The 17,934-nt window shown below is 32.2% G+C and overlaps 1 protein-coding gene across 9 annotated transcripts; it reads left to right on the top strand.

Annotated features, from left to right (window-relative positions):
• The first annotated feature begins 42 nt into the window (after nt 1–42).
• LOC100747025 (mucin-17) lies at nt 43–17,860 on the top strand. 9 transcript variants are annotated; one of them, XM_024371247.2, is made up of 22 exons: nt 43–284; nt 630–923; nt 2,627–3,190; nt 3,345–3,484; nt 4,808–5,069; nt 5,154–5,424; nt 5,508–6,658; nt 6,731–6,903; nt 6,984–7,362; nt 7,458–9,277; nt 9,352–9,580; nt 9,661–9,858; nt 10,279–10,353; nt 11,035–13,238; nt 13,318–13,765; nt 13,837–13,968; nt 14,050–14,451; nt 14,593–14,698; nt 14,771–14,856; nt 14,934–15,001; nt 15,084–15,256; nt 15,367–17,860. In XM_024371247.2, the coding sequence occupies exons 3-22, from the start codon at nt 2,957–2,959 to the stop codon at nt 16,041–16,043; spliced, it is 9,228 nt and encodes a 3,075-aa protein (XP_024227015.1). In that variant the 5' UTR covers nt 43–284; nt 630–923; nt 2,627–2,956; the 3' UTR covers nt 16,044–17,860. The 9 variants fall into 9 exon arrangements, with proteins under 9 accessions (XP_024227015.1, XP_012247270.1, XP_012247267.1 ...); XM_012391847.3 differs by having other exon boundaries at nt 44–284; nt 3,044–3,190; nt 14,539–14,698; XM_012391844.3 differs by having other exon boundaries at nt 44–284; nt 10,282–10,353; nt 14,539–14,698.
• Nucleotides 17,861–17,934: the final 74 nt, after the last annotated feature.

Raw genomic sequence — 17,934 nt, 5'->3', positions numbered from 1 at the left:
CTCAATACATTCCCATCTAAATAAATATCAAGTTTCGGGTTGCATATTAATGCATAGTCTCGTATCGAGATTAATGCGTGTGAAAAAATAAAAGTTGCTCGATGCTCGACGAAAATGTTTTCATCAATTTTAACGTGTCTTTATGTCATACAAATTTCATAGAAGTCTGAATTGAAACAATTTTACCATCTGTGGAGGATTCGTTCTGAATATCATATATACAGTAGTAGTGTACTCTCATGTGTGCATCACTATTCCTACACTAATTAGATACGTATTTTCCTGTACGTAAATTATACTTAATTCTTTAGTTATTTTAGTTTTTTTATGTGACGCTTTTATTGTGTAGAACATTTTAAGTATGTAAATGGATATATATACATATATGTATATTATACAAACATTTAAAGTGAACAAAAAGTTTATAATATACGAAATAAGTCTATTATAAGTTTGTTTTAATTACTTAAAAAGTTTTACAGGAACAAATAAGTATATACAAAATTAATTAATAAAACATTCAATCGTAAATAAACGTTATTAAAAAGAATAAAACCTATAAGAACAAATTTTTAATGATTAGTGTTACATACGTAGAATAAATTATTGAATAAAATACTGAATCGTAGGTAGGAAAATGGTTATCAAGAAAATAAAACCTATAAAAACAATTCTCAATGATCATTCGGTGTTATATGATAACATAAACGTGATTGGTGTGTACGCGGCATAAATTTATAACTTGATCATTGTTGACGCATAGCACCGCGAGAGTGCGCATTACTCAGTGAAAAAAATGGTGGTTATTTGGGTGTAGTCGGACGATTTTCTGCATCACAAATGTGAGTACCGGCTGACTAAGAAGTTACGAGTGCTGTTTGTCAGTGCGTCGCGAAGCTAATATGATCAGGTCGATATCAGAGGTAATGAAACAATCATATAATTGAACAAATATCTTATATATCCATACGAAACCGCTGATTCTAAGTAGATATTGTTGTTCACGCATCTCCGCATGACAAGTATACTTGCTTGTCTTCCCTATGTATTTTATCAGACAAAAATCATGGATAAATCGGTGACGTTCATAGAGAATGAAAAGATTCGAATTTATTCATAGGTCTCGAAGCTATTCGCCGCCAGACAATGTGTAAAATATGCACTGACGCGATATTTTTGGGATAGATGTCACATTATCTCTTTGGTGGTCTTGACTATATGCGCGCGTACGAATGTGTGCATTTATTTGATTTGCGGTATACGTGTGTAGTACTTCCTCTTCACCCCTTAATACGCATGTGTTCGGCATGCATTGTAACGGTGTGTCCGTGAGATACGTATATCACAGTATATACGTAAGACCTGCTACTTGCTATATACTGTCAACATTTTTCAAGTGACTGTTCCACGATGCTTGACAACATACTGCGATATTTAACGAAGTAAATTTTATTCCCCACCTGTTCATGTTCAATCTCTTTATTTCAACTTATTAATACTTCTCGCAGTTATTTCGTTGAACAAGTTTACGAAATCCATAAGTAATAATAAATACATAAGTGTTCGATTTATTAATAAATAACGAAATATTGTCTAGGCGATATATTTAGTATATCTAAAGCACTAATTCTGAGATCGGCTGTCCTCACATTTATTGGCAGTCGACATGATCAACATTAGACTATTGATGTTGTTAAATTTATATAATCCGTCTGGTATATAAAACTGTTTGCAAAGTAGGGATTATAGTGAAACCAGAAGGACTAATACACACATGCAATTCTGCCCTCTGTAAAATAGATTAATTCAAGCTTTATTGATAGAATTCTATTTCTATCACAAAATGTTCTTCTATGTAGTTCTAATTTTGTTTTTCATTCCTTTTTTAAATAAACAATTTACTTCGTTTGTAGTTTTTTGCATATTCGTTACTCGAATAATTTGTAAATTATTCGTGCATTTAACATATGGTATGATGTACATATATAATATAAAATTATTTTAATAAAATTATTAATTCGCATTTAATGCAAACACTGATAAATTATTACCATTATTTAAAATTACAATAAAATTGTAATGATAAACATAATGAGATAAGCATACATATTTATTAATATTTAAAGTATGTCATATAAAATATTTAAATAGAATGACGTAAAAAAGATGTTTGTTATATATGAGAAATATTAATTTTAAATTATTTTTTACTCACAATACATGTGTATTATTACTTTGAACCATTAATAATAAACGATATTTATAACTTATAAACAAAGTAAATGTATAGCTTGCTTGAAATAGTGAATTATTTTTTAATATATATAATATTGAATCAAAATATACTTTAAAATCATCAATCTATTTTGAAAACTTATGTTGAATTAAAAGTTAAAGATAAGTTAAAAGATAAATTAAATATTCATATAATATTCAATCAGAACTTCGAAATTAAAAAATTTGTCTCATTTTATAAAAAATAGGAATCATAATAAAGATATTATCACAGTAAAGATATTATTATAAACAAAATAAATTCTTCATTTATTTATGAAATTTTTGTCATTAATATTTTATTACTATTATTAGTTACTATTATTAATATCAATATTTTTTTTGTTTTCAGAATCATTTAACTTCTTTGGTATTAAATATTTATTAAGAAATTGAAGTAACAGAGTATATTTGGTAAAGAAAGGAGGAAAAGATCTGTGATGAATATAAGAACCACATACTCTGTGCACTTATATAAATGCATCCAGTATTTTATAATTTGAAAGATAAAGTTAATTAAAGCTACTGTTTTTCTAAAAATCTTTATCTAAATCAAACTGAGAGAGAAAATATATATATATATAAAAATTTATATATATATATAAATATATATGTACATATATATAAAATAGAAGACAAGGATTTTTATAAAGTGAATTCTTTCATACGTTGGTTATGTGCAATGCCGAGATGCTGCAATGAAAACAAGGCAGTGAGTTCGGTTGGCACTAGTCGGGAACATAATACGGAAGATATTTTGTTAACACAGAGTCGTTCTTTTACAATTGGAAATCAGTTGGAATTAGAGGAAGATCCACCAATTGTTGAGAAATCACACAGAAGAGTAAGGTGTGATCTAAGTCCAGTTCCAACAAGCACAAGTACTAATTTGAATATAAAGCTTTTAAGTATTAAGGTAAACTTCTCATAAATTAGTTTTAGATTTATATTTTATCTGTTTATATACATGCTGTTAATTTCACAAATTTATTACTGAACATTGTTAATATCTCTGTGCACACTTATTTATTATCACATTGAGGATTATAATACTAGTGTATTGATTACAGGCAGATAGAAATAGTCGTCAAGATCAAGTGGAGACTGGATCTGGTGGGTACAGAGAACGGAAGAAAGAAATTAAAAAGAGAGCAGCTATAGGCAATACAGTGCGTGGATTCCTCTCATCTGGCCACAGCAGGCAGGACAGGTATAATGATGTCTGTATCAAAATCATGCTTCTTACATTGTCATTTTTTATCTTCTGTCATTTAATTTCTTTGCTGTAATACATTCTTTGCTTTTCATTTAACTATACATGTTCAATATATATGTATATGTTTAATTTGGAATGCACTTTATAAAGATTGTTCTTTAATATACTATTTTACAGATTCCGTTTTCTAAATAATTATTCTATTACAATACATAATCTGAAATATGTCTCTAAGGAACAAAGTGTTTGTGTACCTCTAACTTTGAATTTTTGAATTACTGAATATAACAAACTATAATAATATATTAAATACTAAAACTACACATGCACAGGAATCTTTTGTATATCTCATCTGTACTGTACATGTACATATTGAAATTATTACAATCTTTAAGAAACATTACTTTAGAAAAATATATTAATTAAAATATTTTATGTGCTAAAATTAGTTGAAAAATTAGTGAATGCTGAAGTACTATAAAATCTAATCAAGAAATTTTTTCCACATGAAATTAGAAAATTTCATCAGGAAAAGTATAAAACCCAATATATTTTCAGAATTACTGACTCTGAACTTCAAGTATGAAATTTTATAGGTACTCAAAGGTTAGTAATTACATGATTTACATTATTGTCATACTGCAACATAGAACTATTCAATTATTATTTATTGTCATTTACACGTTCAAGAAAAAATAATAGTTTATCAACAACTATTGATTTAGTTTTTTGTTTTGGATTTTTATCATTATTATAGATTTGTGTATATCTTAAATTTATTTTTCGAACATTTTTCATACTTTTGCTTCCTTTAAGATTAAGTAGTACTTCAAACCATTATTCATAGCATTTCAATATTACATAATATAATGATTTCATAGCTGGCGTGTATGTACGAGTACATTTAGTACAGATGAGGCTAAACATTAATTTCTTAATTTAGATTTACTATTCTTCATAGTTATATAATAAAAGGTATTTGATTGCAAAATATATGTATGTGTGTAACATTTTTCAATTTTTATCATATTCATAAAACACAATGTAATACATGAAACATTTCATGATGACAAATATGACTTCAATTTGGTGTAATCATACTTTCTGCTATAGTTTGTATTTATATTTTGTATTACAAAATAAAAGTTTTCTACATACTTTGTATCTAAATTGAAATGCATATAATTATGTGATTTAAACGTAAAATTTGAACTTTGTCTCTTTTTATCAAAGAAAATAATATTTAAAAGAAGAATTTAACAAAAAGAAAAGGAAATATGGCATAATAATTATGTAGTATGTTTAATGATGTTTTAGGTATGAGACAAATAGACAACAATCTTCAGGGGGAAGTGGCCTGTCAAGTTTATGTCCAAAGCTGGTGGCCAGTGGAGGAGGCGGTAATCAGAGTGGGATTAGCCTGGCAGTGGGCCACTTAGCCTCTCAAGAAGGAGTAGGTCCTTGCTCAGTTGTAACCACTCAAAGAATCCATAATCACACACATAATCACAAACGCCAAAGAAAATTATCTATTGTCTCACAAGCTGGCACTAGTGCTCATAGTTCTGGAGATAGAAAGGTATATTAGAAAACCAAAGCTTTTTTATATGTAAGTAATATTTTCATATAAGTATAAATTGTATGTTTTTACCTATTTTCTTAGACATCAAATCTAAGCCGTTCCTCTACACCAATTTGCAAAAAACAAGTGCGGACTCAAAGGGCTGATCATACAGATTCATTATCGATAACAAGTAACGGAGTCGCCAGTAGCTCACCTTCTTCTAAAAAGAAAGTTTTATCTGCGTTACGAATTTGTGAAAAATCATCATCTCGGAATCTCAATTCACCATCTTTAGATCATGAAAATGATCGCAGTTTTAGCGATGCAGAGGAAGCTATTACAGCAACAGAAAATGTGTTCAATGTGCCAGGTATTTTATACTTTCATTCCGCAACAATTTTTGTATACAGAACGTTTTACAGATTTTACTACGAAGTTCGCTTTTATGTACAGGATCCAGTTCCACACCTTCAACACCACTTAGCCGATTGAAATCAAAAAAATCGGACGAAGATGAAACGAGTGTGGAATACAATATTAGTAAAGAAGGTGCTGATTCCTCACGGAACCTATCAGACAAAAAAGGATCACTAGATTCCAACGAAGAAAAGACGTCTACATTAGAATGTTTCGAATCTTCTAAAACTTCGAATATTATAAGAAAAATATCGGCAAATAGTATCGACGAAGAAATAAGTGCACAGAATAAGCAAAAAGTAATTTCCACTTCTTCCACAAGTACGAAATCCAGCAATATAAAATCTAGAAACAAATATGTTGCAGAAAAGATGATTGAGCAACACAATAGCAAAAATTTAAAAGGAATAAATATGGAAAAAAACATAAATACAAGTTCATCCACAGAAACATCCATGAGTTCAGCAGCTAATAAAAATAACGAAAAAACCAAACGGAAAACGTCTAACGAAGAGCCAAAATCTACTAATATTGCAGAGAATGAAGACTTAGCTAAAAATTCTGAGAAAAATGTGATAGATGATAAAAATGACATGCAACAAAGTGAAGAAATGGTAAAAAGCTCAAGATTTGTAACATCAAAGGTGTCAGAAGAAATTGTGGAAACTGAGATTAAAGATATAGATGCGCAAAGAGAAGTAGAAGAAGAAGTGACGATATATGATGAAGATGATAATGGCACCAGTATCAGTGATATTGTTGCTACTCAAGCGCTTCATGAATCTCTGAGTAAATTAGGTAAAGTACCACCATTAGATACTGAGTTGAAGAATGTCAAGGATACAAACACCCAAGACGAAACCAAGATGGTAAAAGAAGAAAAAGAAAAGGAAGTCGTGCAAGAAGAAGCAGTGGAAGGATTTATTGGTCCTTTACTTGATGAAAATTTTAAAGCAGATGAAAAATTAACACAGAAAACAATGGCTATGGAGGAAGTACGAAATTTATTAATGAAAGTTAAAGTGCAAACTGTTGAAGATGATGATGACGAAGAAAAGGCTATAGGTATATCACCAGATGGTAGATTTTTAAAATTTGAAGAAGAAATTGGTAGAGGCAGCTTTAAGACTGTATATAGAGGTCTGGATACTCAAACTGGTGTAGCTGTTGCTTGGTGTGAATTGCAGGTCAGAGAAATGTAATTGAATGTTTGTATTACTTTTAAACAGATTTGTATATAATTATAACTTTTCTTTTAGGAAAAAAAATTAAATAAGACGGAAAGATTAAGATTTCGAGAGGAAGCAGAAATGTTGAAAGGTTTACAACACCCAAATATTGTCAGGTTTTATGACTATTGGGAAGTTACACTTACACGTAGAAAATATATTGTGCTAGTCACTGAACTTATGACTTCAGGAACCTTGAAAACGTACGTTTAAACTCATGAAAAATTTTAAAAATTCCTAATATTATAATTATAATTCTAAATTATTATGCAACTCCATATAGGTATCTGAGACGATTTAAAAAAATTAATCCAAAAGTTGTAAAATCTTGGTGTCGACAAATTTTGAAAGGCCTTAGTTTCTTGCATTCGAGGTCACCACCAATTATTCATCGTGATTTAAAATGTGACAATATCTTTATTACTGGTACCACAGGAAGTGTAAAAATTGGCGATTTGGGACTTGCTACTCTTAAAAACAGAAGTTTTGCAAAAAGCGTTATCGGAACACCTGAATTTATGGCACCAGAAATGTATGAAGAACATTACGATGAATCCGTTGACGTTTATGCGTTTGGAATGTGTATGCTTGAAATGGCTACTAGTGAATATCCATATTCAGAATGTACTGGACCGGCACAAATATATAAACGCGTAGTATCGGTAAATTGTTTAATGAACTTTTTATTATTTATATAGTATTCATTTTTATTCAAAGTGTCAAGCAACATATTGAATAATGTTTGTATTATACGCAGGGTGTAAAACCGCAAAGTTACGATAAAGTGGAAAATCCAGAAGTACGTGAGATTATAGAAATGTGCATTCGATTAAAGAAAGAAGAACGGCCTTTAGTTAAAGATCTTTTAAATCACGAATTTTTTGCGGACGATGTTGGCTTAAAATTAGAAATGGTTTCAAGAGATTCAGCCGTAGCGGATGCGGAATTATCGCGTGTTGAATTCCGACTTCGAGTGTTGGATCCCAAGAAACGTACTAACAAACATAAAGAGAACGAGGCGATACAGTTTGATTTTGACATTCAAACTGATAATGCAGAAGAAGTAGCCTCAGAAATGGCTAAATCTAGCCTTATACTTGAGGAAGATGTCAAGGCTGTAGCAAAAATGTTAAAATCGCAAATCAGCACTTTGTTGCGAGAGAGAGAAGAACGTAAAGCCAAAGAAGAAAAGGAACGTTTAGATCGAGAAGCGGATAGTGTTAATACAACCAATGAAAATTTGTTACAACAACAATTATTACTTCAACAAATGCAATTGCAACAGCAACAACAGCAGATGCAATCAAATATGAGCATCCAAATGCAAGGTCAAGTACAAATGCAGTTGCAACAGAATCAAATACCTTTGCAACAACAGCAACAAATGCAAACTGCTGCACAACAACCTCAGCAACACAATTTACAACCACAACAAGTCCAATTGGTTCAACAGCAACCATTAATGCAGCAACAAACGTCTGTTGTTCAGCCACAGCAAGCACAACAAATGCAACAAGTGACTCAGGTTTCACAACAGCAAGTGCAGTACCAACAACAGCAATATCAACAGCAGTTACAACAACAATATCAACAACAACAGCCACAACAATTTCCTCAGCATGTTTCACAAAATTTAACTGCTACTTCTTCACAATGCTCTACCCCTCAGACTGTACAGACTCAACCACAATTTCCTCAAGTATCTCAACAAATACAACAACAGCAACATTTACATCAGCAACAACAGTACATACAACTGAATCAAATGAATGTGCCGCAACAGATGGGTCATCAAATACAACAACCACAGATACAAATTTTATCACAACCTCAACATATGCATCAGCAAATATCGCAACCTCCACAAGTGCAATATTCTCAACCGCAAATACAGCATGTTCAAAATCAGCAGTACTATCAGCAGAATACAACAGGAACCTCAGGATACAGTACGCAACCCCTATATCAGCAAAATATATCTCAACAAGTGTATCATTCGTATGCCAGCTCAAGTTCCTCCGGCCATGTCGAGATTTTATCATCCAATCAGCCTACAGCCCAAATTTATTCTCATCCAAGTATCCCTCAAAATACAGCACCTCCAACTTCACAACCTTACATGCAACCACAGCCAGGACAAGTGCAACCATCTGTACCAACTGGTCTAAATCTTCAGAGCACATCATCAGCAACTCATATACAAAATACAATAACATCAACAATTCCAAATATGCAAAGTGCACCTACTCTTATTTCGAACAGTGGACATCAATCTCAGCCTCAACAAAATGTCTTAGTTCAAATGAAATATTCGCAAAGTTCTAGTATCCCTACTTCTGTACCCATATCAGCTGGGATTTCTGTGCCATCAACAACAGTGTCTCAGCAACAACAGCATTTCATTTCAAACACAGAACAGCTATGTTCTAACACAGAAAGATCATCTTTATCTAAACAAGATACAATGGATTCTGTGCAATCTTTACCAACAGACATACCGCCTACTATTCAGGATCAAGGAAATGTCTCTAACGTGTCTAACATAAGCACATCTCAAGCAGCAATGCCAAATGAAGGGTAAATATATAAAGTTTCAATGAATCTTTAAATAAATATTGTTTAAGAAACTGACCAATATTTTGTTTATATAGAATAAATCAAGAAAGTGCAGAGAATGTCACTTCATCCGAAAGATCTAGAGTGAAAAGATCCGGTACGAAACGTAAGAAACCTGGTATAAAATTAACAGTTTTGTCTGTAAGTAGTAATGAGGGACAATCAATGATTGTTGAATGTCAGTTAGATACCAGCAAACAAAAAACTGTGACATTTAAATTTGATAGAGATGATATGGTACCTACTGACATTGCTAATAACCTGGTAAGTAAATAATAAAATTTTATATGTTAATATTTTTATCTTCAAAATTTTTATTATTATTCTATTCTTATTTTCTTCAGGTTGCTGAAAATTTATTGCCACAATCTCAATGTGAAACGTTCGTTGAATTGATAGAAGACATAGTTAAACAATTACGTTTGGATCCTACACGGGCTTTACCTTTAGTAGCACATGGTCCACCAGATCAATCTGCCGGTGGTAGTCCGGTTACGAGTCGTCGACCTAGAGATCGTGACCACAGTCTTGATACAGCTAAGGTAATGGTTTTCTTTCCGTTTTTTCAATTTGTTTTATAGATATTAATATACTACGAATATAATGAAATTTGTACAATTTATCTACAAAGGAAATTCGTTTTCTTTTTTTTTCTTTTTTTTCTGTTTTTTTTATCAGAGAACAAATAGAAATAAATTTTGAAATAGAAGTTTTCAACAAAGATCATTGTCATTAGTATTATTACTTAAGAACCTGATACACAAAAGTCCATAATGCATATCATAGGACTATTTTGCTTGTTGTAAGTTCTTTTCTTGAAATAATAGAACCATGTTTCTTATATATTTCATACTAAAATAACGTTGTGGTTACGCTCGAGATGTATATCTCGTGATCCCATAAAAAAAAAACACAAGGGTGTACCTCCAAGGTATAATTGGTGTGTATCGTTTTGGACGCAGCAGGTGAGACATGGCTCGCTAACTCGTCAAAGCAGCCACCGATCGTCGTACAAAATCCATCGTAGACACCGTTCGGTGAGTTCATCGTCCCCTCTATACCTTATCCTGTTTCCTATATTTCATCGTATAATCGTGGACGTTTGTGCATCCTTTTTGATTCATGATACATTGTGTTCGGACATTTGTGTATCTTTTGAAGTATAGCAATATTATATGACGACATTTCCTGCATATTAAATTCCTCCCATAGGCAATTCGTATAACATAACGGTTAGACTATGGCCAGGGCATACTTTATACTTTAATTTTTATATATTTATTCTTAATTATATATTACATTTAATTTTTACTTGAAAATTTTTCAGGAAAATTCACTCTTTTATGAAGATTATAATTTCTATTAGCAGTATATTACAATACATTTATATATAAGAGAATCCTATATATATATGAAATAATAAACAACATTCATACAACATTCTTTAGAAATGAATGAAATTGTACTTATTTAAATAGATTTTTTTGTAACATAATAGCATTGTAAGATATGCATTCTTTATTAAAAATACCTATTTGTGTTTCCCTTTTTTAATTTATTTTAAATATACTTAGTAATGTAACCGACTTATATAACTGTATTTTGCAATAATTATTTCATTTATGCCGCTATTTGGTTTTGTTTACGTGCATTGTAATTATTTTATTGGTAAAAGGTAAACTTTGATAGCTAGATAATTATTTTCTGTATGATTCCAGAGAGACGAAACTTCCAATACTTCTACACCTACGAAATTATTACCGATTGACCAAATTCTTTCTCACATTACGGGCTCCACCTCCATGGATAAGCAACAAAATGTGCAAACGCCTGATAGCCAAATGGGTCCTGAAAACACATCAGCTGAAGCATCCAGAAGATCATCGACCTCTACACAAAATACGGATACATTAACACCGACTAATTTACCAAGCGATCCCACTGATCCAACTCAGGAAACCATAGTTTCTGCAGCAGCAGACACAGTGTTAGATGCGCAAAGTATACTTAAAGATGAAACAGCTAAATCAACGTATATCCAAAGTCAAATAACCGATTCGACTGTAAATCAAATAAATGAAAAATCTAAAGAATCCGTTGTTCAAGATGCAATGGAACAAGAGAAAGAAACGAATAAAGAGACACACTTTGATGCCATAACTGCAGAAGTAGCTACATTAACTGCGCCACCTCCAGCACGAAAAATTTCTCGTTTTTTAGTTAGCCCTGTAGTTGAACAGAAGATTGTTACAAGTGAAGAAGAAGGATCTACTTCTGTAGAAAATGCAGATAAATCTAACGTATTAACAGCTCAGCCTAGTTCATTATCGCAATCAAATACGATTGATGAGGGGCAAGTAAAACACGATGATCTAGAAGTGAATGTTTTAGAAGCACAAACTATGGTTCCTGAAAAATCTAATATCGAAATCGTTACGCAAAATCCTCAATGTATCGCAGAACAAGTAGACACTGTTCAAACAATTCAACAACCGGTACAACAATCAATTGCTCTTCAAAGTACTGTGCAAGGGCAAGCAATCCTATCCATATCACAAATGCAACAGAATGTTAGTGCTGTGCAATCTAGTCAACAAAATATAATGGTTCCAGGATCAGCAATAACGCATCAATCGCCTCAACAGGTACAAGTTGTATCTCAAAATGTAGCCATGCCACAAAAGGATCCACAAACTCAAGTTGCATCGAGCGGAATCAATATATCAGGACAATATCAAAATCAATCTATGCCATGCAATATTCTATTACAGCAACAACAAATTCCTATACAACAAAGTTTAACGCAAATGCACATTCAGCCTGAACATCAACATCAGGGACAAATGCAAGCTCAGCGACCATTGCAACAATTTCAACATCAACAAATACCGCAACAACATCAACAATATGTGATACTTCCTAGACATATTCCACAATTACAACCAACCACAATTATAGATGAAAGAAACCGCAGGATTTCTAATATTTCTACAACATCGAACATGTCTACGGATTCGCAAATTTCGGAAATTGCTAATATGACGGACGATAAGAAGCAAACAATGATCATGCCCAATTTATCAATGCCCCAAACGCAGCATGTACAATTTATTTCTCAACCAGATGGACCAAATATCACTCCTTTACCACAGACTGTTTTGGAACCAATCCAACAGCTTCAAACAGCACCTCAAGCTACAGTGAATGTCCCAGCAAATGTATCTGTACCTGTTTCAGTTCCTGCCCATCAAGCTGCCACTGTAGAAGTTGCTCCTAAAGTTACACTTAAAACAAAAGAGGTTTCATCAACGCTTCCAGATTTAGCACAAAATTTAGCAAATATACTTTCAAACCCGAAATCGAAATCTGTAACTCCTCATTGTTTAACTACCCACGAACCAAACCAAACTGTAAATATCCCAGGAACTACAATACTCGAATATAAACCTACTCTCCAGTCTGAACAGTATTTTCAACCTATTCAACCAGAAGCAAGTCAAATACAAATGCAACCGCAATTACAACATAATTATCAAGTGAACACAACACAGCAAGGAATTCCACAATCGTTTCAATTTAGTCAACAACCTCATCAAGCACAAATACCTCTGCAGCAAACAATGCAACTGAATGCAACTCATCAGATCGACCCTCAGTTACAAATGGCGCAACAAAATTTTCAACAGAACAAATGGACTGCTTCTATGAATCAAAATATTATACAGCAATCTGCGTCAATCAGACATATTCAACAGATTCAACCACAATCGCAACAAACTATGCCACAACATGTTATACAAGAAACTCAAAATATAGAAAGTTGCATTTCTTCCGATCAATCTCAGCTTCATTTAAAGCTCCCTGATCAACAACTCTTAGGAAAAGTATCTGAAACAGAAGCTCAAGATGCTAGTTCAGCTGGGTATGTATAGTATATATAATATTGTCAAATGTTTAATACAGGTATGTTTATACATTAATTTATTTTGTCTATATATTAGGCGTACAAGTTCCGAATATCCTTTATTATCGGAGAACGAAAGCTCTAGCCATGATATAACTCCTGAACATACGATCGTTGAATCTGTAGATTCGGTATTATTTACACAAAATCAAGCATTGCAACAACAACAGCAGCAGCAGCAACACCAACAACAACAACAACATCGAAAGCTTAGTCAACAGAATTCGCTAGATAAAGTCACAGATACGACTACTGGAACTAGTGTTCCGGGTGGAACAGGTCCACAAACAATAGCAGATCTCCATCAGAAGCTTGTTCAATTAACAAGTCAGCCGTCCGAAGCGCTTAATGTAGGCACACCTCCTATAAGTTATCCAGCTACTCCTCATAATCACCAGATAATAGGTGGATATGATGCCTACATGCATTCTTTACAACAGAAACTTGTTAATATTGGCATGCCAATTTCCACTACACATGGCATAGTAAGTAATTTAAAAAATATAAAGAATTAAATTTTTTTGTATTTTGTACTAATAATATGATAAATACATAGCAGGGTCCTCTATCACCTCAGACTACAATACAGTCGGCTACAAACTTGACTGATTCAAATGTTCCAACAAGTGTAGAAAGTTCTGTTTTAACTCAAGAAAGCTCAATTCAACAACTTACGCTTTCTCAAACTGTAGGTTTTACGTTAAGAATGTCATATACATCTGTCTTGAAAGATTTAAATTAATAAAATATAAAATTTTCTTATGTTCAGCATGTAGATTGCTCTCTCGATAGTCCAACTCCAACACCTGGAGGGGCTCCTGTAGGGTCTGAAACTATGAGTCCGAGTAAAGAGAGTATAAAAGTTCGAATCCAAAGACCAGGATCTCGTCTCCAAGAATTAGAACAAGAATTAGCAAAAATTCACAGAGGATCGATTCCAGCAACAGCTTCTCCACAACCTTTAACACCTCCTGTATCCATCAGTTCTGTTCCGCCGTCGTCCGTTGGTTCTATTCAGCTACAACCATCGTTACAGTCTACTCAAAGTTTATTGACTACTGTTCCACCTGTAACTGCTGTACCTGTTGCTACTGTTACTCCCAGTGTCTTTACATCACGCTCTGATACGAACACTCCAGTGCAAGTAGAATCTCAAGAAAATGTTTCCGAGGTACATATAGAGTATATTTAAATATAGCAAATTTCGGTATTTCCAACGAGCGTTCTTGAAAAATAACTAACTAATTTTAACTAATAGAAGGTTAGTACAACACAACCTGTTAGGAAAATATCAAGATTCGTGGTTTCCAAGGTCGCAGGTCCTCCTAGTAATGCTACTACACCGATTCAACAACATACTGATATGTCAAAAAATCAAACAGAAGATTCGAAGGTTTATCATATAGATGACACACAGGGTAAGTATTCTAAAGATCAATGAAATAGATACATTTAGAAATGTTTAAAAATTAAATATTCATGAATTACAGGTACACCAGTACAAATAACTCACAGCCGTGAAGGTTCTCTTCCACCTACGCAAATTACTCAGCCTATTAATGCTCCTGTTGTAGAAGTAAATACATAGCTTTTATTAAGTATATGTTTAATTAATTTATGTGCCATTAACCCAACTGTTAATATTATTTATAGCAAGCAGAAAAAGATGAGAGATTTTGGACATTAACACCAAGTGAAGAATATCAATTGCTTATAAAAAAGTAGGTTTACATTTATAAAAATTTCATCTTACAGTTTTATAATAATTAAAAATTAACTTCTTTTACTTCTGTATATATACAGGCAAACTATGGAATTGGAATCCCTGCAAAGAAGACACAGAGAAGAATTGGAACGATTTCAACAGCATCAATTGCAGCTATTAATTCAACAGCAACAGCAAGCAAGTGCACTTCATCAACATCACCATCAACATCATCCAGTGCTTTATCATACTGTTACGACTAGTGTACCAGGTTAGTCATTAATAGTAACTTTAAGTAACTTTAAACAACTATTTTATACGTCCCATTTCAATCATTATATTTCATTGTCCCTTGTAATGACATAATTCTTTTCCTAACAGGACAAACTAGACTTCCAGGTACAGAAGACTATTTAATGTTTAACACAACGCCCCAAACTCCTTTACAAAAAGCTCCAAGTAATTATCCAGATACCGATGAAACATTACGATTAGCTATGCAGAAATTGAAGCAAACTCCTTTGCAACTACAACCACAACAGGCGGCAACTGGAATACCACACGCTTATGTTATTCCAATTCCAGTAGTGCCTTCTGAAACTATGCAAAACGTGTCTACTCAACAACCTACTACTTATACAAGTGAACTAACTGAATCTCTAGAGCCAGCACATAATCCGACAATTATAAATTCAACACAATATCAGTTCACGCCTATATTACCAGATGGAACAAATTATGCAGTATCCTCTACTGGATCATTAGTTACACCTATACCGATATCAAGTTCAACGGGAAGTGGAGGTTACATCCAGTATCACGATAATCAAACATTATCAAATTTTCAAACATTTAGTTGCACACCACATGGCGGTTTCTTTTTACCAGCTGGCTATCGGCTAATATATGCTCCTTCTGGTGGAACGTCTCAGTCGCAGCCAGCTACACCAGCTACCCCACATATAGGAAATTCTCATGACGGTACACCGCCGGCAGAACCTTTGCACGCAGCAAATGTTGACAATTCAACAGCTCCACCTTCCCATACCGATCAATAACGTAATCTTCAGCAAGTTATGATCTATATTTTTCGATTTACTCATTTTCGTAATACATTCTTTATTTAAACGTGTTGCCCTTATCCACTAGTATGAGAATCATGCATTATTACAATTGTTATTCTATTATAGTTTTGCTAATACGTATTGCTACCCTCGTCTTCGTGGATATGTATGCGAGGAGATGCGAATGAAAGTATTTAGGATGTATTTGATATTGTAACATCCGTGCGTATCGTTAAAATATTCTCGTTATCTGTGCGTCAGCATATTAATTATTTGATATGTGCCTCGCAGCGAAATTAAAACTCTCAATTCGTACACGGAGAATATTTTGAATGAACGAATTAAGCTTCTGGACAAAAAAAAAACATAGGAAAGAAAAAGAAATAAAATATTGAAATTGAAGATAGAGGCCTTTACATGTACTGTGCTTATATCTTATTGTAGTAAATACCCTTCTTTAGTAAAAATGCTTGTTAAAAGACTTTTTCTGCTCTCAATTTATTGATAGCACAGTCCACATTAGTACAGGCCTCAGCTAGTCTTACAAATGATGGCATACAGCCATTCTGCTCGATATATATGTATAACTGTTAATGTATACTGAATGCTTTGGACAGAGAATGTATGTTTACGTGTGCATGGATGTGATTGCAGGAGTCAGACAGAGAAGAAATATGATTAATATAGTCACTGTTATGCTTTAATGTATTTCTAGCGATTTTACCTATTTCAATTAAAAAAAAAAGTCATGTGTTACTAGTTAGCAGTTTCATGTATCTTATCTAATATTATATCAACTATTATCTTTTTTAGACTTGATTGTGAATATTTTTATTATTGCATATTTAATTTATCGAAGTTTATTTCAATTGAATTGGCATTTCATTTACAATACGTTCTGAAATACATTTGCACAATCCATTCCTTTGAATATTTTAGGAATTTTTGTTATTTAGCACTTCAATTTCTGATAAAATGGTGATGAAAATAATGGTAATCATCATAGATATTGAGAATCTAATTAAGAAAAAAAGAAACTCAATAGGAACATGACATATGTATGAAATTCATACATGTTTTAACAATATCAAAAATAAAATAATCTAGTGCTTGTGTTACATCCCAAAAAATATATTTTAAATTTTCATCTGTGCTATCACATATTGCATTTTGCAATATAGTTAAGAATAGCTTATTTGTATAACTACAAATATTACTGCTGTTTATTGGTAATTATAATGTTATCTTTATTTCGTTCAAATAATTGCAGTTCGCGTCGTTTTTAATGTTGCGATTTACTACTGCTTTAAGCATGAATTTATTATTATCAGTATTAGAATTTCGAAAATTATTTTAAAATTTTGAATATGAAGTTTTTTCTTGTAATTTCCAAGTTATTGATACTTGATCATGATATTATATTAAATTACACTCAATTGTTTCATATACACATATGTTTTATTTCTAAGTTTTGCATACCATAATTCCGTTATTTCGTTTTCCACTTTATTTGGGAGAAAATATACTTATACGTTTAAATCCAGTTAATCCACCTGGTAATAAATTCATGTGGCTGTTGAACGAAACATTATAATATAGGTAATTGTATGTATTTCTTATGGAAATGCATTGCAATTATTCTTATATAGTTACTTTAAATAAATTTATTAGATAATACTCAAAGAAAATGCATAACATGTAATACTTAATGTACATATTATTCATTTACTGTTAGGTGGATTGGCTTTTGATAAAGATGCAGCTTCTATGTTTGTTAATAAAAGCTGAGTATATGAAGTTTCTAAAATAAACTATATTTAAATGTAATAATTTACAGTGATATAGTTTGGTAAAAATTGATTTTTAATTTCTTAAATTTATTCAT

Source organism: Bombus impatiens, unplaced genomic scaffold (genome assembly GCF_000188095.3).
Source record: "Bombus impatiens unplaced genomic scaffold, BIMP_2.2 scf_1274, whole genome shotgun sequence".
NCBI classification, from domain to species: domain Eukaryota; kingdom Metazoa; phylum Arthropoda; class Insecta; order Hymenoptera; family Apidae; genus Bombus; species Bombus impatiens.
The sequence above is the reverse complement of the archived record's forward strand: the minus strand, read 5'-3'. Positions and strand labels throughout refer to the sequence as shown.